This window comes from Leguminivora glycinivorella, chromosome 7 (genome assembly GCF_023078275.1).
Source record: "Leguminivora glycinivorella isolate SPB_JAAS2020 chromosome 7, LegGlyc_1.1, whole genome shotgun sequence".
Lineage (NCBI taxonomy): Eukaryota > Metazoa > Arthropoda > Insecta > Lepidoptera > Tortricidae > Leguminivora > Leguminivora glycinivorella.
In genome coordinates, this window is record NC_062977.1 from 2,165,454 (window position 1) to 2,191,060 (window position 25,607).

Sequence of the window (25,607 nt, forward strand, 5' to 3'; positions counted from 1 at the left end):
TGGAAAATTTTGAGATACTTGATTTCTGCGTAGGGCAGCCGCGCTGTCGTCGCGCTTAGACCCATGTCGTGGCTGGGCCGTAACAAGAGTTTATGAATTCACCAATTCGATGCGACATCAATCAAATTCGACAAATCGAATTTTGACATCAATTTCATGCGTAATTTTCCTTTACCTGTTGAACATCAAATGCGCCGACGCTGGATTATAACGTTAGTATTAACGTCATGACATCGTGACGTCGCACGTGCAACGGAACGGCGCCGTGACGTGATGTTTTACGTTACACGCCGTAGATTTGCACGTCACGACATCGCAACGTCACACGACGCCGCAACGTGCCACGGCACGTCATCGTGACGTCTAATTTATTGTGTGTAGGCCCTACGTCTGAAGCTTGGAAATATACAGACAGGATATAAGAGTAGACATGAGAATATACAATTACTTAAAGCGGAATAGCTACTAATACAATTTGCAAGTGGTTGATTTAACAAGACACATATTCATGAAATAAAACTATGGGAACGGATGCGTATAATGAATTTACAATTCATCCCGACGTTTTAGTTTTATTTCATGAGTAACTATCGCGGTAACCGAAGACAATATTAAGACACGTATTATTAAAAAAACAATTGTTATTTATGACATGTGATTGGTGCATAATAGGCAACTTTGTTTTAATGCATAATTAGTAGTAGTAGTAGTAAAGAGGATCGAGTATTATAGAGAGTTACTGTCAAAATAAAATTTGTAATCACAGTGCATAGACTGCCATCTCTCGACACAAGCTTAAAAATTTTGAACCTCAGTTTTGATAATTTGGCCCATATTGTTAGCTTGATAAAATGTCAAATATTAATATTAGCGCCATCTAGCCGAGCGTTCCCTAAAGGTGTAACGCCATCTAGGCCACCGTACCTTTTTCTCTAGGGTTTGAGGTACGTTTTTTTCTTAGACTTTATCCGTCTATATGGAGTTACATATGTCTTTGGTAGTAGATAATCACTTTATTGTATACAAGAGATTTATATACAAGAGCTCTGGTGGCCCAGCGGTAAGAGCATGCGACTTTCAATCCTGAGGTCGCGGGTTTGAACCCCGGCTCGTACCAATGAGTTTTTCGGGACTTATGTGCGATGTCATTCGATATTTGCCAGCCGCGTTTCGGTGAAGAAAAACATCGTGAGGAAACCGAACTAATCCCAATAAGCCTTAGTTACCCATCGGATTGGAAGGTCAGATGGCAGTCGCTTTCGGAAAACTTAGTGCTTACGCCGATCCATGGAGTCAGTTGTCTCCAGGCTCCCATGAGCCATATGGATAACGCAAGGAGGATGATGAAGAGATTTATACAGTTGTATGTATAGTTGTATAACTTTACCTACATCCAGTATTATGATGCACGAGCAGATACAGATTGTTTAATATACGGCACCTGCTTATCGAATAGGAACAAATGAAATAAACCAAAATATTGAAGTTTCCGAAAATATTTTTTGGGCCTATGTGTATTGTATATTTCTACATTCACCATGGATATTTCAACAGCATTCATGTCCATTTTGCAAGGTTTGCAATGTAGACCAATTGTGTAAAGACATTTTTTCCAGATTTATAAGCTCGATAAGTTTCAGCCTACTTAGTTTACCTAAATTCACCTAACTTAAAACTATAAATTATAGTTTGTAATCAATCCTAAAACACTAGCCCGTTTATTGATTACAAAAATAAGGATATTTTACAGGAACATTTATTTAATAAGAACAAAAAAAAATTAACGATATGCCGCTGCACCGCTAGTATGACTTTCGTCTAACTTATTTTACGTATAGCTTGTAAAATATCCTTATTTTTGTACTTCAAAGCCAAAGGAGGATATTTCAAAGACGATTCGATTTAATTGGTCAAAGATTATTAAGGTTTCACATTTTAATCTGTAGGACAATCATTCGTGTAAGGACAGAAAAATAATTATACAAACGTTTGTCAACGTATTTTTGGGCCACCCTGTAGATGTAGATAAATAGTCATATAGTTAAAGTAGTTACGATTAGGCTAGTAGTTATCACTCATAGATATTTTCTATCTTAGGGGGTTCAAAATTAAAGAAAATATACATATAAAATTTCTGATTCCTAATTCAATAATAACAGTTAGTGAAATTACTAATATTACTGAAATAAATGGTTTGAATTTAATTGAATTGATTGAAGAGCTGAAGAGAGCTGGTTGTACCGGTTGTGTCATTTATTTCAAATCTCAAACATTTTCTCATCCGATCCTACCTTTCTGCGCCTTCAATTATTAATTATAATTGGCCCGTAATTAATATTTATAAGGTAGTAAAAATACCAGATAACACGGCGACTTTTCAAAAGCGTAAGTAATTGAAATTAAACGAGGACCCTCCTTATTATTACTTGTATACATTTTCCATTAGACTTTGTTATTATTTTGTACTCAAATTGACATTAGAATCCGTAATTTTTACCCCTTTTTTTAATTATATGCTGCTAACGACGACTTTCTAAAAATATGTTGATTCGTTTTATTGTATGTTACAACTTCACAAGGATACCTACTATTATAGTATTCATTGCGATATCAAATTAAACTTTATTTAATTTTGGTAAATACTTTGTGCTGTTGTTGCCTAAACCTACAAAATAGTACTTATTTTATTACAATTTGTTATTAGGGTTCCGTACCTCAAAAAGGAGAAACGGAACCATTGTTATAGGATCACTCGTGCGTATGTCTGTCTGTCTGTCATATCAATTTTCTCCGAAACTACTGGACCGATTAACTTAAAATTTGATATTTAAGGTAGCGTATGTTTATATATGTTTATAAAACGATTATAAGTAAAACTAATAAGCTGACTATTTTTTTCAGAGAAAGCAAAAAATTAATCCGTTTCATAATAAAAATGTAATAAACGAATTAACAGATTTATACTTTTCCTGGTAAAAGACCAATTAAAAAAGCTTCATTAGCAAAACCTTTAAAACAATTCCCGGAAAAGTAGCGAGACTACTAAAAAACGACTGCGATGAAATTTAATACTTATTTCGAATAGAAATCTCCAGTTCACTTAACAGTCTTGTTAAGTGTTCTCCAGTTATAACGGTTACAGTCAAGTGTCCTCTCCGTTTTCAAAACATTTATTTCGCAACATTGTGTTGTGGAGTCTCTAGTGTGGCGGATGTTTTCGACGTCATGCTTGCGAACTTGGACCATTTTCTTTGCTGAACATTTTCTAGAAGTTCTCATGTAAATATTTTTCGATAAAAATAGAATAAGCCTACAAATTTGGGATATCTTAGTGACCGACCGATTAGAGTCGTATAGTTGTATTTTCGTCAAATAATCTTCGTTTAACATATTGTAGTCTCTGCTGACTTTGATCATTTTTGTTTTCTGTATTTTTCTTACAATACAATACAAATATTATTTATTGCTCACCAATTATCAAAAAACAAATTAAGCACATAACTTTAATTAACCATGGTGGACAACAAGCGATCTTATCGCTAAAGAGCGATCTCTTTCAGACAACCTTTGGGTAGTTTTTTTTATACTACGTCGGTGGCAAACAAGCATACGGCCCGCCTGATGTAAAGCGGTCACCGTAACCTATGGACGCCTGCAACTCAAACAGTGTCACAAGCGCGTTGCCCCTATTAGAAACTTGTACACTCCCTTTTGCTGTGTTAAGTACACAGCAAAAAGGAATGTACAAGTTCCAAGGAGGGTTCGGGTTGCCGACGACTCAAAGGACAATAGACGGAACAAGTTAGTTCCGTAAGTCCTCCCGTCATCAGCACACCGCACCCTCGTTGAGCTCTGGCAGCCTTACTCACCGGCAGGAACACAACACTATGACTATGAGTAGTAGTGGAGACAAGACACATAAAAAAACTAATTTGAGTATTCTTATTTCGCACATTCAATTCAATTCAATTATTTATTTATAAAACCACAATCGTTCGGTATTCGTTATTATTTTCCTTGGGTCTATACGCACAGAGATGGTATTAAGAATTAAGACGATTAACCTTCAAGCGGGCGCGCGGTCATTTATAATGGCAGCGGTCGCGCGTAACCTTAAAGACCGATGGGATATTTTAACGATTTAAAACACAAATTAATTAATACTAATTTATTTTTTTGTACATAGATACACTTATAATACTATAAGGACTCAATATGTTAAAAAAAAACTATAACTTGGATGAAAACTAATAATAAAATGAAATGACATGGGCACCTCGGATTTTCTTCGAATTAGAAAGTAACTTTGGCGACACAGTCAACACCTCTAAATGAAATTCTATAAAAAATAAGCGCGTGACAAAACACGGAGAAACTAAAAAGCAAAAAATAATAAACCTTTGAATTCAGATTTCTTATCGTATTGCAATAATCTAAACATCCAAATTATAAACAAATCAATTATTTTTGCAGTCGGTACCAGACCTGTTCGTCGCCTTGCTCTGTTTGCCCCACCCAACTCATACGCAGGCTGGCACCGACTCCAAAAATAATTGATTTGTTTATAATTTGGATGTTTAGATTATTGCAATACGATAAGAAATCTGAATTCAAAGGTTTATTATTTTTTGCTTTTTAGTTTCTCCGTGTTTTGTCACGCGCTTATTTTTGAAGGCGGTTTTATTTTTTGTTAAAAAAGTTTATTTATTTGTTGATTTTTAGTGGTTCCTATTGATATTATATGTCCGAATACATGTACACTAGTGAAAGAATTATCCTTTAACTCCTAACCATTGAGGAGTTGACCTTCCATCATCAGCTCAGCCACATAAAATTATTACCATCAGGCGTAAATACTGGTTTACCTTTGAAAAATACACTGAAAACATTACATGTGCCTATAACATTTGAAGAGTTCCCTCGATTTCTCCAGGATCCCATCATCAGACCCTGACTTGGTGCCAATGGGACCATCTCGGGGTTATACCCGTTCGATCAAAAAAAAAATTTTGAAAATCGGTCCACAATTCTCGGAGATATCGAGGAACATACATACAAAAAAAAAAAAAAAAAAAAAAAAAAAAAAAAACATTCAGTCGAATTGAGAACCTCCTCCTTTTTTGAAGTCGGTTAAAAATATCTTTGTCCGTCATCAAGCCGCAGCAATAAAAAGCAAATAAGTAAAAATAACAAATTAATTTGGCTTTACGAGATCAAATAATTAACATCAAAATATTCTTCAGAATCAGTTTTTTCTTCAAGATAACATTGCAAATTTTCAAATAAATGTCGCGTGAGGCATGGTGTGCATTGAGTCTTGGATTGCCGCTTTTTTTTGTAGGGCACAGTTCACACCTTTACAACATTATCTTCTAGTTCGATTTGCGCCAGTATTGCACTATCACATAACGGCCGACAATTAACAGATAATCCAGGAATAATAAAAAAAAACAAATAAAATATTATGATCGAAGATGTACTTAAAACACCAGTGACAAAGACGAAATATTAATTGGTGATTGGTGACTATTTAGTTTACTAATATATACAAATTTTAGATCAATAAAGATCAAGACGTATTTAATAGAATTTTACAACACAAACAAACAAAAACACACGAAGTACCTTCCCTTGATTTTAAAATCTCAAAGCAATAACCAGTAAACCGACCCAGGAGCAAAGAGATTGCGTCCTTCCCGCATCTTTGAAGTTTTATCGATACGGACCGTGTGCGGATCAGAATCGGCTAATCTTGCCTCCGACTGTGACGGAAAATGGGGTTACGTTTCATATCAATTCCAGGACGGGAAGTTGTGTTTACAAGCGTTCGTGTTTCTACAATTTTTTATTTTTTTAGTTTTTGTTTGTGCGTCGTAAAAATGGTGAAGGAATTGTCGGTTGTTTTTTTTTTGCGGATACATTTTGATCGTCATTTATTTATATCATCGATTCTAATCCACGATTTAAAGTGTCCATCAATTTGTAAACTAGTTTCTAGTGCTAATTTATTGAATCCATTTCTTAAGACTAAGAGATATTGAAACTCTCAATCCTAAATTTTAGAGGTAATTTGATCGTGTGTGTGTGGTTTTAATTAATAATGTTTAAAATCTAAAAGCATGTATAAAGAGGTTGAAAAACAGGTATGAAAGTTATAATTTAGGTATTTGAAACTTTATATTGAACATCTAAAACTGACCTGATTTAACCAATATTAAACAGATTTCACTCAAACTTAAACGGCACCTGATACTCAAACCTTAATTTAATTTTTCAAAAACCTTCACCCGCACCTAAAACGTATCCAATAATTAAAAGTTTATCCATCGCTCATTGCAGACCTGTCGCCCTGTCCTCCGGCCAATCATTCCGGACGTCGATAAAACTTGGCCAATTCATCAGCAAGACAATTAAAGTGTTGAGAAGGTCCTAATTGAGTTTCGTGGAAATTTTCGTATCAGAACTTGGCTTAAGAACTCCCGATTAAGACGGCCGATGCGCTGGTCTGATTGTTTTTCAATAACTCTCCGATTATGGGCTTTGACTGGGATTATTACAGCCAAGTTTGGGACGATCGAGATGCGAGTTTCATTAGGTTGATTGTCTTTTCGGTTCGCTGTTGCTGGTCTTTTCAGTTTGGTTGAGATACGTTTTGGAGTTTTGCTTTTGAATGTACGGGATGGGATCTAAAACTGTTAATTAGCTAAGAAAACTTTCGTACTCGGGAAATCGTAAGCGGTTAGCGGGACACCTAATCTTTTCTGGCATATGGTAAAAGAAACTTGAAATCGCTGACACACTCTATATTCTCTCACATTTTATCTTTATTTCTTCTCACATTGTAAAATTCGTTCTGTATCTGTCATTAAATTTAGTTTGTGTAGCGACCGTTGGCGCTAGTAACATGCGAACACTTACGCCGTGGCTTGCGTGGGCGACGGTCGCGCGATGGTCGCTGATGCGACGCATACGAAATCAAACCTTATCGATATGGAAGTATGAGACGCGACGGCGACGGTCGCGCGACCGTCGCCCACGCAAGACACGGCGTTAATGTCAAGCCACGCTGTGTCCGACCGGACCAATACAGGTTCGATCGCCACATCTATTATTATTGTCAAATATTTGTATTTTATAACTACTTCATGCTGTATGTTTCGTTATTTTTGTATTTCGTTCTTTATGCTTTGCGTTTCTCTATTTTTGTATGTTTCCCTCCGTGATTTTTCTCACTTAATGGTCTCACCGGAAGACCAGCGCTGGAAGTCGCCAGCAATAGATATGCTGAGGTGAGGCCATTTCGTGGCACTTTATTCTTCTATGTCATTCATAAATATTGTTTATTGTCTGTGTGTTTACGAATAAAACTGTTTTTATTCTATTCTATTCTATTCTACTTCTTAGAGTCTGTTTGGAAAGTCAAGAGTCGTGGAATGTATTGGACCCCATAACATTTCACGATCTTGACTTTCCGAACAGACTTTATTATCAAACTTGATGCCTTGCATAACCTTTTTCAGTATGTTATTTTTACATAATATAATTATTTGAGTCTAATTCACGCTGATTGAAAACAATCGACGTCTAAAATCATAGGAAATCAAAACAAAACTGGCAATAAGGAGGTTATCATAGGTCAAACCCTACGTGTTTCAAAAACAGATCGATTGCGACAACTTTAATTAAACCGGCTAAGTCTGCCGGTTTTAATTGCAAGCCCACAGTCTTTTTGCAAACAAAATGATGGTCCAGATTAAAAGTTTTATTCTCAAAGTAACTGCAGTGCAGCAGCGCTTGTCCATTTTTTGTCCGGTGTTTTTAAGGCTTCGTACTGCGAATCCCTAGATTGAACTTTACGCAAAAATTCTATGAAAGTGTGTCGAATTTTTTAACAGTAAGCATAGAAGAATTTTGAAATTAATCAATATTTTTTATAATAATATAATTATGTGAATTAGACCAAAATGTTACTTTATACTTTTAGGTACTTATAAAAATGTAAGCATTTGTAAAATGTAAGTATTTGTAAAATTTATTGTAGGAACAAATTTTGTCGGTTAACCAACAACATACAAACTCAATTGGATCTGTGAGCGACCTGTCTTTAACCTTCTCATTTGGTCGTGTCATTTTTCACTTGCCCTCAAGTGGCTTAAGGAGCCTTATAAAGGTAAATTTAGTTTATGTGTATGTAAATACCGAATGATACAGACTATAGAGTAATAGATAGCTGGGCATTTTCAGAATTTGGGACCCCCCAATTAGCGAAAGTTGCTAACAAAAATTAACTCACTGACAGTTTTGTGACGATAATTAAGCCTGAAATTTCAATTAAAATATTGTTTTGTATTAATTATATAAACTTAAACCGATAATCTACATTCAGAATGTAAATAAAGTAAATTTTTAGACAGATTTTATGCGTAATTGTCGTCACAAAACTGACAGTGAGTTAATTTTTGTTAACAACTTTTACTAATTGGGGGACCCAAATTCTGAAAATGCCCAGCTACACCATTTGACCCCAGACACAGAAAATTGAAACCCATAATTATTAAAAGTCGTGAAAGATAACACTCGCACAAAAAGGCCATCAATATTCATAAGTAATGTGACAATTTATGTATCTACTTATCCCTTATTCCCGACACTCAGAAACCCAGAAATTTCCGCCGAAACTCCCAAAAGAAATTAAGACATTAACCAATGTCCTTGCAATTTTTCGTCATCAGTGGCATTTCCGCGACAGTGATCCTATCAGCCCATATCTGCCTTACGCCGTCGATCATAAGTGCGATTTTAGGGTGTTTAGGATCGGCGTATCCGTCTATTTGATCCGGCGTCGTGTTAAATTGAGGTTCCCGTACTGCGATAGGGAAATGGGATCTGTGCAATCGCGCAAGCCAATCGCCATTTAATCCTGGACGATGAAATGAGAAATGTTTTCAATTTAGAAAACATACAGAATAAAAACGTTTGGGAAAACAATATGCTTTTGTGTCGGGTGAAGCTTCGTTGTGAGTTTGTTTTAATTTTAATTATGAGTCTTTGTTGTTTAAACCACGATTTCCTCGATTTTGTTATTGCCGACTTATAAATTAAAATCTACTGCAGTGGAAGTGGTATTTTTGATTGCCGTTGCATTATTGCGTCTTTATTTTCTTCGTGTTACTATGTTTCAAACTGTATTTTTTTTTTTTAATTTTTAATTTATTGAAAACACTCATTTTCAAAGTTAGTACCTTAAATTATATTAAAAGACTTATTCTAGTGTTAATAGATAATAATATCAGTAGGTGATTATTGGGAGTTTCAAATCAAAGATTTGAAAACTCCCAATATCACTTCATATTTAGGACTCGTACTCAGGTTTATTGGTGATTTAAAACTCCCAATAGGTTTTCAGATGATTTAAAACTCCTAATCGGCTTTCTCATGATTTGAAACTCTCAATAGGTTTTCTGATGATTTAAAACTCCTAATCGGCTTTCTCATGATTTGAAACTCTCAATAGGTTTTCAGATAATTTAAAACTCCTAATCGGCTTTCTCATGATTTGAAACTCTCAATAGGTTTTCTGATGGTTTAAAAAGCACACAAGGTTTACGATTGCATATTTAGAATTAGAACTTGTGAACTGTAAAAGCGCAATCAGATTTTTAACTTAACATTTCGGATTCGTTCATTTGATTGAAACAGATGAAGTATGGTGTTCGTTGTTAAATGGTCCATTTCGAAAATGTAAGCCGTAAAGTTAAGTTAGGTATGATATTAAATAGCAAAAGCTTAACGCAACACACTCTCCGAGGTGGCCAATCTCAGATGTGGTCTCTCTCAAGCGTTTGCTCGATTGACAGTGGCGTTTACACACAACGTGTCTGATCAGCTCGTCAGCGTCGCAGAACACGAATGGACCCCCAAAGTGTGAACTCTGGTGTAGTCGCGTTTTACATGCATCGATTGAGTTTGACCCCTCCGGGTATGGGATTCCATATCTATCGACCGCGTAAATACAGAGATCCCCAAGTCTCGAATTCAACACTACATGCCTCGGTTGGCCAAGCCAAGGAATGGTTTACGTGTTGAGGTTGTCGGTCGTCACAACCCCGACATACTACACATCACCATTTTTATTTATATGAAACATTGTAAAAACTTTATAAGTGTGATGTAGACCCAGTTATGCTATTGGCTGTTTCGGATTACGTACTCCCACGTCATATCTACTACGAATTTTGTAATATATGGTTTAAAATAACGTATATAAAATATGATCTTCTTTGACACCCATAACAAAGAGTTCAGTATAAATTAAAGGCTAGCGTATGTCATATACTGCACTTTGCAAAGCAGAACTTTTCATAAAGATATAAGGTTCAAATTTTGATTATATTAAAATCATGACATACATTACCAGTACTCATCCTGCAATCACGAAAAGAAGACCTAAAGTAAAACTCACAAAACAAAATAAGCAATTCCTCCAAAGCTTACGCCTATTAAAATGAGTATATTAAACTTAACAGAACCTTTTGTCTTTGATAATTCTATCGAGAGCTTTGAATATCATTCATATAAACCATACGTCACAAGTTTCAATTTCAACGATGAAATACGTATACCTATAAACCAACAAGATCTTTACGTACTACCATCAGCAAGTTCTTTATACATAGAAGGTACTATAACCGCATTCAATAGAGAAACAAAAGCCGAGGTAAAAAGTGTTCTTCTTACAAACAACCCCATACTTCATCTATTTCAAGATATTCGATATGAATTAAATGGAATCGAAATTGACAAAATTAAAAACGCAGGAGTTACAACAACTATGAAATCTCTTGTATCTATGAATGGGATGGAAGCATCCATGTCTAAGTTATGGGGATTTGATGTCAATGGTATAAAAAACACGGAAGGTACATTTTCTGTGTCTGTACCTTTAAACAAGATTCTCGGGTTTGCTGAGGATTACAGCAAAATCATAATTAATTGCAAGCATGAACTTATTCTTTTAAGATCCAATACTAATTTGAATAGTGTTAAATTAAATGCGAATGAATATATAGACAATATTACTATATCTAAAATAGTATGGCGCATGCCTCATGTTAAAGTGTCTGATCGTGAAAGATTAAATTTACTCAAATGTTTAGAAAGAGATCGTGCTGTTCAGATAGCATTTAGGACTTGGGATTTGTATGAATATCCGCTCTTGCCTGAGACGTCAAAACATTCTTGGTCTATCAAAACTTCATCGCAAATTGAAAAGCCGCGTTATATTATAATTGGATTGAAAACGGGACGAAAAAATGAAGCTAATAAAGACATATCACACTTTGATCACTGTAATTTGAGAGATGTTAAAGTTTTCTTGAATTCAGTTTACTTTCCGTACGAAAGTTTTGATGTTAGTTTTTCGGATGAAAAGTTTGCTATATTATACGAACAGTATGCGAAATTTCAACAGTCTTATTATAATCGTCTACAAGCGCCGTTGCTTAGCCCTAAAGATTTTAAAGATAAAGCTCCTTTATTTGTTATCAACTGTTCTCGTCAAAACGAAACCTTAAAAACCGGTTCAGTAGATGTGAGAGTTGAATTGGATTGTGAATCTGATATACCAAAGAACACTGCAGCTTACTGTCTGATTTTAAATGATAGTGTATTTGAATATAAGCCTTTAAGTAATATTACGAAAAAAGTATCGTAATGCAGCATATATTTGTAGACCTTCAAGGGTTTAAAACAAAAGAAAACGAATTTATTATCAAAGAATTTGCATACAGCACGCTAGAATACACTCAAGTTTTCTTAATAAAACCCCCTTTTCGATTTTCTAAATTGACGGAAAGTGAAGAGAGGCAGACAAAATGGATTGAAAAACATTTAGGTATTTTGTGGCACGAAGGTTATGTTGATTATAGAGAATTTAGAAGACTTATTTATAATCATATTAAAGATAAGATAATATTCGTTAAAGGTATGGAAAAAATTAAATGGATTAAAGAATTATATTCAAACTGTACTGTTATAGATTTAAGTGAAAAGGGTGCACCGAATTTACAAGAACTGTATAAAAAATATTGTATTAATGATTGTATTTTTAATTGTGTGTACCATAAAAAAACTTGTGCATTAAAATATGTAATATGTATGAAAAAATGGTATTTAGAAAATCACGTTCCTCTTTGAATAAATGAATGTGCTAAATAAGACGCATTTTTAACTATAAAACTCCCGTGAGACTCATACATATTTAAAAATATTTTAAGCGGGTTACTCACGTATTAAGTCGACTTAATACGTGAGTAACCCGCTTAAAATATTTTTAAAGACGCATTTTATTAACCTGTAAATTATACTCCTGAAAACAATGTTTAAATCAACTCATGATACGATATTGTACTCATAATACAGGTATACGATCATAACATAAGTATCCTGAGTTGATTTAAACATTGTACATAAATATGGTGGGTTTAAAAAGAAAAACTAATGTTTTTTTTTAAAGTTTATTTAATAATAATATACATACTGGCATAGCTAACTTAAAAAGTAAAGTAGGTGTTTACAAATTAGTTCCAAGTTTCCTTTAAAATATCACTATATAACTATATTTAGAAAAATGAAGCATGTCCCCACGCAAGTGTGTGAATATTGTCTTTTAATATTACTCGTTTATCATCATTCGAAGATAGTGCTACTTTATTAAGAGATTGTGTGAAAATTTCGTGTTTGATAGACTTAAATACTGCATTATTTTTTCGTAACAATTCTTTATTGAATAAAACATGTTCATAATCACTAAATTGAAGATCTCTGACCGCATGCTTTTTTGTGCCCTTTGCTTTCTTGAACTGTTTTTCTTGTGTTTTGAAGCAGTATAATTTCGACCTAAGTCCCACAAACTGATCAATTATTTTACCTCCTACCTCATCTTTAAATAACCCTAACACCTTTTTATTTTTTTGGCATATGCCGTATATATTATCCGCTGGGTAATTACTTGTATCTAAGTACCGACCAAAATGTAACTTTAAGTCTCTGTACAAATCATCTGTTTTTATTAAATACAAAAATGAATCGGTATCAGTATAGCACAAACTAAGATTTTCTCCATAAAACGGCTTCATATGAGAATAGTGGAAGTTGTACATGTGAGATTTAGATATTTCTAAAACAGTAAATCCTATGTAAATTGGTTTATCGAGCGTAATCTGTTCAGGATTCATTTGAATGGCGACTAAATCTTCAGTAAACACACTTGCACTATGAAAATTAGGACGTGCTATTAATACTTCGGCACTAGCTTTTTCTTAGTTTTGTTCTTGTCGTCAACCCACTGATTAACTAACATTACATTTGTCCTATTTTCTACAGATTCTAACGTTTTACCGAAAAGACTGTTATTGAGAAGTTTATAAAAGTTCATCTGAAATTCTGATTTTGCATTTTTCTCAACTCCGTGTTCAATTCAATATACTGCTGTATAAATCGACTTTGCTTAAATTGAATAACTCTATGTATTTTTTTTAATTTTAAACCATGACTCAAACAAGTTTTTAAATGCATATAATGAATAACATATTCATATTTGTCGTACAAGTTCGGAATCAGCTTGGGATTTTTCGAACCGGGGGGTACAAATCTTTGTGGGCAAAATGGAATATCATTATGTAAGTTATGTAGGTATTCTGGATATTCTAAATCTACTTCTAATATGAAACCGTACGGGCTATTATCTGGCACATCTAGAAAATTTATTTTGTCAATTTCATCTTTACTCAATAACTTGAAATCGCCATACGGTAAATTACTGCACATTGCGAAACCGTAAAGATTGTTACAGTCCATATAAAACAAGAAAGAATCCGGGACAGATGTGTCATAATCGGTCATGTATTTATTATTAGCACGTGCATATCTCGTAGAGCAAAGGCAAACACCTCCTCGAATTCCTTTTTGTATCATTCGAATTATTTCAAGATCATTTATGAGTTCTAATTTAACGTTAGTAATAAGCAACATTGCGTCAAAGCTTAAAGATGGAGTTGTCATGTAAAATGCGGGGTCTAACTTGTAGTTTAACATAGAGGTATGTCTAAAGTTTTCAAATATATCAGCCAATAACAACACATCTGACTTGAGGTAGAGGTCGGTATAGTCACCCAATGTCTTTATATTAAATATGTTCCAGACATGCTTAGCTCGGTTATATTCAGAGTTAGAAATAGGACTATCAGATATTGAGCTGTAAAAATAACGTTGTGGTGGTAGTTTGTTTTCTTTGTAAATATCCCAGCAGGTAATATATTCATACGGATAAATGCCCTTACTTCTAAGTAGCCCGAATTGAATATGATCAGGAAAGAAACTTCGTAAATGAACAAAGTCTTCATTATTCAAATCAGTCGCTAGTTTTTCTAAACTGGTTCCTAAAAACTTGAATGAATCGACAAAACGTACAGGCACAAACTCGTCTTTATTTATGTGGAAAAACTTAGTGAAAGAAATATAATTTTCTTTGTTTTTTGCTATGACCTTTAACCTACCAGTCATTTCTCCTAATTCACGAATAAACAAATGACAATCATAGCCCGATAAATTATGAAAAAATACCGGTATAAACTTTGGTAAACGAAATTGAATATTGCAAAACGAATGAGCAGCGCCTCTAAAGCTACCTGTGAGGTGACAATGATCTCTAACTGCATCGTCTAACAGCAATTTATTACAAAGAAAACAATACTTCGCATTTTTAAACTGGTTTTCTTCGTCCTTTGTAAGCTTTAATGGAGCAGGGCTATTATATATTTCCTTTATCTTAGTTACATCACTTTTCAGATAGGTGAGAAATTTACTAACGCAATCTAGCCCCTATAACTAACATATTTGTTGAGTGAGCTATCATAAGAACACACAATATAATACGCAAAGGCAGCCGGAACGTGTTTATGTAACGTGGTAGTACACTTTGAATTAAGCTCATCATCTGTTTTAGGTTGTAATATACATTCAAAATCGGCATATATTACAAACGGATTTAATTGCATTCGTTCAAAATGTTTGAACTGGATGTGAGTGCCGGGATCGGGTAATACTGTTGCAACACCACCACAAACATGCTTATTAAATTTATCCTCGTTGTTAAAAAATAATAAACACTCATCACAAAAATAAATTTTTCCATTATGTTTCGTTAACTGTGTCTTTAAAAGTCTACCTAAATTTTTTATCAAGCAATAATGTGATTGGTTACCCTTTTCCAGCATTAACAAATTAACATGATGTTTGCGTTTTGTCTTAGTTTTGTATAATGGTCCAACAACTTCATTTTTTCTTAATCCATAAACATTAATGCTTATATTTGGGTTATTATTTTCAAATATTTTGATATCAGAGAGGCCAACAGGGAAGGTCATGTTTTTTATATTGAGAAAGTTATCGAAATGAGGATAAGACGCTATACGATCCTGATTGTTTTGTACGGGAAATAATGCGGCAATTATGCTCCATAAAAAACAGAAATTGTCATTGTTTTTAATATTTACACAAGCTCTTCGATGTTTTATTAACTTTGGTAATTCTATAAATCTAGACGCTCTAAGAGGATTATATTTGTTTATGTTTATCTCGAGATATAAGTTTCGTAGAAAGCTCCAGCCACTGTCCCGTTCTTGAAATTCATCAATTTTCGTGCTCAATGTCTTCAAAATGGTTGAAAATATTTCTTTAAATTCGTAACTTTGATGTAAAATGATATTTTGCGTAGCGAATGATTTAATTTCACATGCTTCATTTTTCGGCAAACCAAATTCAGCAAACAGTTCAAAGTTAACCTTTATAGATCCAAAAGCAAGCCTTCTCGCTTCGAGAATATGTTTAATATGTCTACGAAGAGCGCACAGAAACTTTACCGGTGAGTCATGGAGGCTACTCTCTGGTCCACGCACTCTGTATGATGCTATTCTACTACGGAAAGCGCTGCTTATTTTTTCAATATCAGGAGTTAATTGAACAGAGTTATTATTTTTATGCAAGTTAGTGCGCAAGTGAGCAGAAAAGGCTTTACTTGGAATACTTATGTCACACACTGAACAAAATATGGAGCTATTATGAGGCATTTTGCCTATTGACATAGGAATAGACTAAATTAGACGTAAAAAAGATTAAAGATTATTGGCTTTTTTATCTGGGAAAAAGGTTCCTTCATCTGTAAAGTCGTCCTTACAACGCTTTAGAATCTTATTTATTCTATCTACTATATCCGAAACGGAATCCACACGATATTTAAAATTAACCAGCGCTTTCTCCCAACGGGCTTCAGATGGAACGTTTTGAATATCTACTACGTTATACAGTTTAAGATCAATAAAAAGATCACCGGTTAACGAAGCTGTGCGACGCACGTAGCCGCCTGGGACGCGACGTATCAGCACGGACGACAGAGAGTTGGCAGCGGATGCTCGACGCTGGGCTTCAACATGTCCTTCGTCACCCCAGTTTGAAAACCAGCCTGGCTTACAATCAGGTGTCTCTTTCTTCGACTTGGTTGTCGTACTGGAATATTAAAAACTTATTTATATTATCGAATACAACAAAATATAATTAGTTAATTAGGTAAGTACTTAACATTTAAGAATTTAAATACTATGGTTTAAAATGTTTAGATTCAAAGGCTAATTACAATTAGTTAAGTAAATATATGTATTACATATAAAATAACTGAATTGAATTAATTACCTTTTAGTTTTGTCTTCTTCATCAAGGTCAGTGTCACTGTCCTGCAACGTATCAGTTATTAACACGGACGATGCGTGCTTTTTCACAGTTTTCTTTGGTTTGATCTTCTTGCTGTAATATTAAAAACTTTATATTACTTCCAGTTCTCATAAATAAAGAGAAATAAATAAAAAGTTCGCATTTGTAGACAAGTTTTCAAACACAGTTTTAATTAATTACCTTTTACTAGCACATTCTTCGACGACGTTTCTGTCCAGCGACCAGCCCGCGTCACGTTTCGGGATCTGAGAAGCGTTTTTCCTTTTGGTTGTTTTCTTCTGAGTCCTACAATACATAGTGATTATCCATTAGATCATTAATAATAACAAAAATTAATAATAAGTCAATAAAATCTTAAATTTAATTAAAATACATACTTTAATGATCCAGGTTCATCCTCAGAGTCGAGGTCTTTCTTAGACTGGATTACATGATACTCAAAGTCAGACCTGAAAATAAAAAATAAGATTCTGTTATGTTCAGTCGAACGAGATTTCACAGTTGTACTTGTACCTCTCTCCAGCGAGGGTTATAAATTTTAAGTTAAAGTTAATACCAATACGCACTTAACTCGCATAAAACTGCTACTTAGAAGGATACTTATCGGTAAATTTAATCGAGAACAAACATCACTCAACACCATATTCAGAATAGTTTATAGCTAAATAAAATATTACAAACTTACGAGCATTGTTTCAAGGTGAATTTCTCCGTGTACGTAAAACTCGCACTGTAACACTTGCACTTGTTAGAAAATAGTACAGGAAATGAATAAGCCAGGGGTTTTATTAATAAAACGAAACTAACGTAAAGTCATGAGTTAACAACCTAAAAGCAAATTATAACTAACATAAACTACAACATTTGCAAAAATACAGTAAGAAACCAATATAATACAAAGGTTGATCATCACTGTAATATAATATTCAACTCAGCTAATTATTGAAAAACAAAAGTGTAATATTTATTTTGTTGGAAACAAGATCCGCATAAAGGTTCCGGCACTAATCAAACGAATGTCGCCGCGTTAAGACCGCGTTCAATGTGCAAGCTATAATAGCTAATAGCTATACTATATTTTGTTACTACGAAGTTATAAATAGAGCATTTAATAAATTAAAATTACAACAGTTCGAGATTTCAAGCCGGGTGCATTATCAGTTTCAAAATCAGAATGGTATGTATTTTACTTTTATTATATTCTGGTATCTTTGAGTACTTTTATTTGGTGTTGAAATATATTTAACTTGATATTTTTTTTTTACAGGGCTCGCAACCTATTAACCACGCTGCTGAAATGACTGAAACCACACCATTTTATTCGCAAGTTTGTGAAAAACCGAATGATCCGCTCAATTATTCTCAAGACATGGATGCGTACCTGAAATACCAGGATTTGCTCCTGAATCCATCTTTAGAAATTCCATTATCAGGTACACCAGCAAAAAGTCAGAAGAAAATCGCTAAGAAAGGAAAGAGGAAAATAAAAGAAATGGGTTTAAATTCCCATGTCATCAGAAAGGTTACAAAAGGAAAGCGTCTGATTAAAATCAGTATATCCGATTTGGAGCAATCAAATATCGAATCTAATGGGGTTACAGTACAATATGTTGTTCAAGATGACTATGATGAGTTATTAAATGCAACTGAAGGTCTGGTAGAAAAAATTGTAAAAAAGTTGAGTGAAGTGAGTAATTATTAGAAAATTTTATATGTTATAAAATGTACTTTACTTTTTAGTTAGTCGTCGTGCTTGTAATATTTCTCATTACTTAAATAAAATGGTTTCATGATAAATTAATTGTTTTATTTTTAACATACTAAAACATAGAGAATAAATACGATATTATTTTTAGAGTTTTACCACTCACAATATAGTTGAAATATGTATACTAAGATCTATTTTATATCAAAACCATTTATAATTCATGTAAATCGTGATCATTTTATAAGATAAACATAGCGAGTGAGCAACCAGGTAAACTGACTCAAATTACAACTAAATGAGTGATTGCAATTTCGCATACTGTTCAATGTATGTCATGATTTTAATATAATCAAAATTTGAACCTTATATCTTTATGAAAAGTTCTGCTTTGCAAAGTGCAGTATATGACATACGCTAGCCTTTAATTTATACTGAACTCTTTGTTATGGGTGTCAAAGAAGATCATATTTTATATACGTTATTTTAAACCATATATTACAAAATTCGTAGTAGATATGACGTGGGAGTACGTAATCCGAAACAGCCAATAGCATAACTGGGTCTACATCACACTTATAAAGTTTTTACAATGTTTCATATAAATAAAAATGGTGATGTGTAGTATGTCGGGTTGTGACGACCGACAACCTCAACACGTAAACCATTCCTTGGCTTGGCCAACCGAGGCATGTAGTGTTGAATTCGAGACTTGGGGATCTCTGTATTTACGCGGTCGATAGATATGGAATCCCATACCCGGAGGGGGTCAAACTCAATCGATGCATGTAAAACGCGACTACACCAGAGTTCACACTTTGGGGGTCCATTCGTGTTCTGCGACGCTGACGAGCTGATCAGACACGTTGTGTGTAAACGCCACTGTCAATCGAGCAAACGCTTGAGAGAGACCACATCTGAGATTGGCCACCTCGGAGAGTGTGTTGCGTTAAGCTTTTGCTATTTAATATCATACCTAACTTAACTTTACGGCTTACATTTTCGAAATGGACCATTTAACAACGAACACCATACTTCATCTGTTTCAATCAAATGAACGAATCCGAAATGTTAAGTTAAAAATCTGATTGCGCTTTTACAGTTCACAAGTTCTAATTCTAAATATGCAATCGTAAACCTTGTGTGCTTTTTAAACCATCTGAAAACCTATTGAGAGTTTCAAATCATGAGAAAGCCGATTAGGAGTTTTAAATTATCTGAAAACCTATTGAGAGTTTCAAATCATGAGAAAGCCGATTAGGAGTTTTAAATCATCAGAAAACCTATTGAGAGTTTCAAATCATGAGAAAGCCGATTAGGAGTTTTAAATCATCTGAAAACCTATTGGGAGTTTTAAATCACCAATAAACCTGAGTACGAGTCCTAAATATGAAGTGATATTGGGAGTTTTCAAATCTTTGATTTGAAACTCCCAATAATCACCTACTAATATCTTATGAATTACTAATGGCGCTTTTCATTAACGCTTTAAAAAACCTGAATTAGCCAAAAAATCGCTGTCCCTATCTGTCATGTTGACTTATGTATATGTGAGAAGGGACCAAGCACCCCTTTAATTAATCAGTTCAGTAACTATTTTAAAAATGCGAGGGTAATTTTTCATTCAGGCTTTGTACCTAATAGCAACTTCTTAATATTTGATTTAAAGATGTTTTTACTTCGACATTCGTCTTCTAATGTACCTAATGTGTTAAATAATCGCGGTGTGATGTAGCGGCGGGTTTTCTTATATTACGACATTCATTTCGATTCGTTATGTTCCTATACTTACTGCGCTGGCTCAGCGATCCGAAGTGGATCTTGGCTTCCGACACTAGACTCCGCTATTCGCTCCTATACTGTGCGATCAGTGTGCGTAGCGGAATGCACAAACGCTCACGATAATATCTGTTTTGTAGCTATCTATCTCTATTGCTCTTGCGTATTAACGCGACAGAGCTAGACTGCATTTCTGTCAGCGTCTGGCGTCGACGATTGCCATTCGGCTACGCCGGCTGATGCCACTCAGTCGCTTCAAGGTCACAGTTTTTCTAGAATTACTATAAATTTGCACAAGCCATGAGTTGTAATATTTTTAGATTCCACGTTATTTATTTACGATATAAACCGTGAATTAAATACAAATTAAATGCTATGAAAGCTATAAAATACAAATGGTATGTTATTTCCATACCGCGCATTGAACAGATAACAGATTTTAATCAAACCGTAATAAATAAATCAGCGTGATCCATTGAAAACATTTTGTTAAATATTTATGCTGCTTTATTCCATCTAGGCCATAATTATATATTATGTCATTGATATGTTAAATGGAGATATCCTTTAATGGCGACGGATTAATATAGCGTTTCAGTATTACGATTTATTTGATAAAATTACCAATTTTGTTACAGAGATCATTACCATGTATACCTAATAGGCTACTTGCCTCCTAGTCAAATCAGCTTCTTTTTAAGAACTGTCAAAACGAATTAATATAAAATCGAATTGAGTGACGTCACGGTCAACTCAGTTACTTTATATATTTCTACCTGACTTATTAAATATAAATTGGATTTAAAAATAACTTCTATCCATGTTTTTCTTATATTTATCTGATGCTTTTTATTTTAAGTACAGTCAAGTTTCCTATTATGTTACTGTATAAGCCCGAAGTACGGTAAATCGGCTGAGACTTCATACAATTTGTTCACGGCCAAGAATCTCGGTCGGACCATATTAGTTACCAAAGAATTGAAATTAGCTTGTTCACACAAATATTTTTGGAGGTCCATAGCTTCACCATAAAAAAATGGTCTCACATATATTTCCCCGGATTCATCTGCTTTGCATGGGCCCAAAAACAACTGGCAACACTGATATCGGAGTACAAATCGACGTATTCGCTTCCGAGGGTGGGCCTCAAATAAATTGCCGCGTTGCGAGCCACGGGTGGGGCGAGGTGAGGAAATTCAAATTGGATTGAAGGAAGTTTAGATTGGATTGAATTTTCTCGCCACCTTGTTTAATTTAGTAAGGGCGAGGCTGACGCACGACTCTTGTGTGAAGGATTCCTTGAGATTTCTTTTAGCCTATTAAACTGTGATACGAATTGGGTAAACAATTTTTTGATAGAAATTGAGATATATGATGTTTAATGGGACTGGCAGATCTTTGAGAAATTACTTTCAGAATTTCTGTTGCTTCAGCCTAAATTATGCAATACCTACCGGGAATAAACCATCAAAGAAAAGATGTTGAGATGTATAAAGAGTAGTCAAACATTTCGATAATTGGGTCAAGGAGATAATAAAATTACTTATATTTTGAACCGATGCGATGTGACCATAATGTGGGTAATAAAAGACAATTTTTAGTAAGTTTAATAATCAATCTCAATTTCAATGTTTTATTTGCAGAATTAATAATTGTTCCATCTTTATCATCCGCTATCTCAAGACAGCATGCAAATGTTCTACCTACTAATTCTTAAAAACTATCTCAATGAAATAAATTCATTCATTGAGTCACTGGTTCTGCAACTAATTTATCTTCATACTCGGTCCATGTACAGTAAATAAGTAACATTTTGAAAGAGAATCCAATTAAAAACCTTACATTTACATCGAAACCTTAATCAAGGCTCCAGGAACAATTTTCACGGAAATCTTATTATTCTAGGTCAGAATTTGAACTTTTACATCGCATCTCGATATTCCCATGCGACCCATAATTGGGTCACTCCGACCTCGTACTAAAAAGCAATATACCACTCGAGACGCGAGAGATACGATATTTTGATATCAAGTTACTAGCTAACATTACAATCGCTTACACTTTGTAAGCTTTCCTTCCTATCGCACTTCTGTAGCGGCGCGAGTGGCGCGACAGAGCCAGATTGCGTTTTTATCACCACGGAGCGTCAACGGTTGTCACTTCAGCTAGGCCGGTAGCGTCACGTCCTCCGCTGTTATCTTTCACTTTCCAATGTATCATTTCCGAAACCAGTATAAGTGTGCTTTCGATTGACACCTAGTTGATATAGTAGCAAAGGTCTTGCTTATACTGGATGATCTGTAGATACAGTACCAAGTGTTTGACAGTAACAGGGGGGCGATTTTTGAATCTCGCATACGGGATTTTGTCACTAAAATACCGGGAGAAAACGGTGACTTTCTTATTATTTTTAGTGACAATTTTCTGAATTCGAACGCGTGAGACTCAAAAATCGGCCCGCAGTTGTGGAATCTATTCTAGAACGGTGGCGTACATCAACGTGTAGCCTCTGGCTTGTTGGCTGGTCGTGTTTTTCCTATTTGGAAATCATGTACAATCCTGCGTTGCTTTGAGGAATCTGTAAAGAGTTAGATTTTCATTTGAAGGTATTTAAAATATAACCATACGTGAATTGATGATTCTGGTTTACAGTTAGCAGGAATCCAAAGCCGGTTGATAGTTGTCAATTTCTTTGTGAAAAATCCTGTTAACTTGATGGTATTGGTATGCTATTTTCGTGTCGTTACGTGGTAGTATTTGAAAACTAGAACACACTTAAACACTACATCATGAAAAACAACCAAATACCTACAAACCTTAAGTCCAAAGTCTTTAACTGTCCTTCTTCTCACGTATGGATGCCAAACTTGGGCCCTAACGGTTCCTTTGCAAAATAGCATGAAAGAAGCATCGTAGAATAAAGTTTACCATTAGTGATAACTGACGTAAATCAGACAATGAAGCAACTAAAATGGAAATGGACTGCCACCATGCTCCGAGATAAAAGAGAAAAATGGTCTAAGGACTCATGGTACCCAAGAGATGGTAAAAGGAAGGATGGTGGACAAAAAATGAGATGGGAAAATGAATTCAGAAAGGTAGCTGGAGCCTTGGTCTTCTATGCAGTCGTCTGCGGAGAAAGGCTAATAATAGCAGTAAGTATTTGAAAAACGTTAAACGTACATACAAAGGTAATCTTCTTCATCTTCCTCGGTTCCTCATGGCTGAAGGTCGTTATTTTGTGCACCAGAGCTCTCTATTCAGCACGGTCTTCTGCAGTCCTAATAATAGACGCCTGTATTAATCCCCGGCAGGCCTTCCTAACGCTTATATAGGTATTATATGAGCTGATTAGGTGATTTTTTACTCTTATGCACAGCTGCGCGCTTGGTGTCCTTAATTTATGAAGTTTTAAGTTTTTTTTTGTTAATTTAAGGTACACTTTTCGTAGTGATTTGATTAAATATCATATTCGGCTCTTCAAATATTGTCTGTTAAATAAATTACATCCTATATGTGTCAACAGCATTATTAACCATTTGTATTAACCACTAGTTATCTATATTAAACCGTAACCGTAAGTAAAAAATAGATTAAAATATATTCATGTCTGATCCAACTGAGCTGTTTTTCAACCAGTGAATTTTCATAAATGAAGACCTATTGTACAGACGTATTTTCAGCAGTTTCTTAGAAGCAGGTTAAAACACGTGATTTATTATATCCACTTGTGTGAAGCCAAGCCAGATTGAGAGTCATTATTCAGCCACTACATGATGTAATTACATAGCTCTAAAGCCGGCTAAGTGCCGCCGACAATACGTTTTAATTATGACATCAAAGGACGCAGACTTGCTTTTTGATATCAGAATAAAAGCCTAACGAAACATGCTCCTTTTGTTGGGTAAATACATAAGGCTATACATGGATTTCAGCTGTGATATATGTTACATATCACCAGGTACACGCAGACAATGTGTTATTGTATAGATATTGTGTACGAAATATCCCTTTTATTTGCTGTTACGGTAAAATTCGACGACAGTATTTTACGGAGATTTAATATAAATCAACGTCTAAATTTGGTGTGGGTGTTAGACCTAATTTTAGAATCATTTTATTTATAATACCTTGTTCGTAAATGGTAGTTAATTTTGATCTCTATTATATGAAATAAGAATAATATCAATGAAAAGTTGTTGAAAGAAAATGACGCCAAAAAATTTTTCTAACACAAAATGTTCGATGAATGGATGTAGATGAAATGATATTCGATGAAAGGTTTGTCGGCAAAACAATGGTATACCGTGACAAACAAATTCGCAGTAATATTGTTTGCAGTGGTTTTATTGATATACCTATGTTGTGCTTCATATCAGAAGCAAAAGCTGTTGTACTGTCTATTAAATTATGAGAAATGCTGCTAACAGTGCTAACTTTTAAAATGTGATAGTCGGTTAACCAACAAACGAGCCATGGAAATCATAAATCATAAATATTTTATTTGTAAACATAGGTACATATAGATCTTACATGGAGTTGTGTCAGTGTCGCTATGCTTTGCCTGTAGGCATACAAATATTTTTTTTTGAGGCGATTGAGCATGCAGCAAATATTAAACAAATAAGACCTGAGACTAAACCTAATCTTAATGATATTCTACAATTCAGAATCGGAGAGAAATTCTTTAATAGAATAGTAGGCTTTCCTTGCCAAAAATTTAAATAGACTTTTTTTAAATCTACCATGTCACCTAATTCTAGTATGTTGTTTGGTAATTTATTGTAAATCTTAGGTGCCATACCGAAAATACTTTTCGCAAAAAGAGCCGTTTTGATTGAACTTGTGTAAACTTGATTACATCGCCGAGCACTATTGGAAACAGAGAATTGGCTAATATTATTTTTGACATAGACGGCTGATTCAAAGATATACAGACAAGGCAAAAAAGGAAAGCTGATATCGTCAACCATGGACATAAGCAACATCATAGATGCCATCTAAGCATTGCTACTCTTGAGAACCCTATGGACGACATCCGGAAAATTGCGGGTCACAACTGGATGAGACTATCTCAGGACCGGGACAAGTGGCGTACTAGAAGAGAGGCCTATGCTCAGCAGTGGGCGATAAAATTCTGATATGATAATGTTGATGATGAGAACCCTAAAACCCGGTTCTTGAGTTGACAAAAATATTATGCCTATGACAAGTACTCATTCTATTTCCTAGTTTTCAAAAGTTCAATTCAACTTAACAATTAAACTCTTGTGCCATTGTCCAGGATGGAAACAAAATGGCGGCCGTTAAGAGAAATGCAAGGATGATTTTTAATACT

General features: G+C 34.5%; 2 protein-coding genes across 2 annotated transcripts in view; both read left to right on the plus strand.

Annotated features, from left to right (window-relative positions):
* The window catches only part of LOC125227776 (disintegrin and metalloproteinase domain-containing protein 22), a 670,866-nt gene that overhangs the window by 430,895 nt on the left and 214,364 nt on the right, over window positions 1-25,607 (plus strand). The window lies entirely within an intron of this gene.
* LOC125227775 lies at window positions 17,601-18,488 on the plus strand. The gene is made up of 2 exons (XM_048132102.1): window positions 17,601-17,962; window positions 18,053-18,488. The coding sequence occupies exons 1-2, from the start codon at window positions 17,960-17,962 to the stop codon at window positions 18,485-18,487; spliced, it is 438 nt and encodes a 145-aa protein (XP_047988059.1). The 5' UTR covers window positions 17,601-17,959; the 3' UTR covers window position 18,488.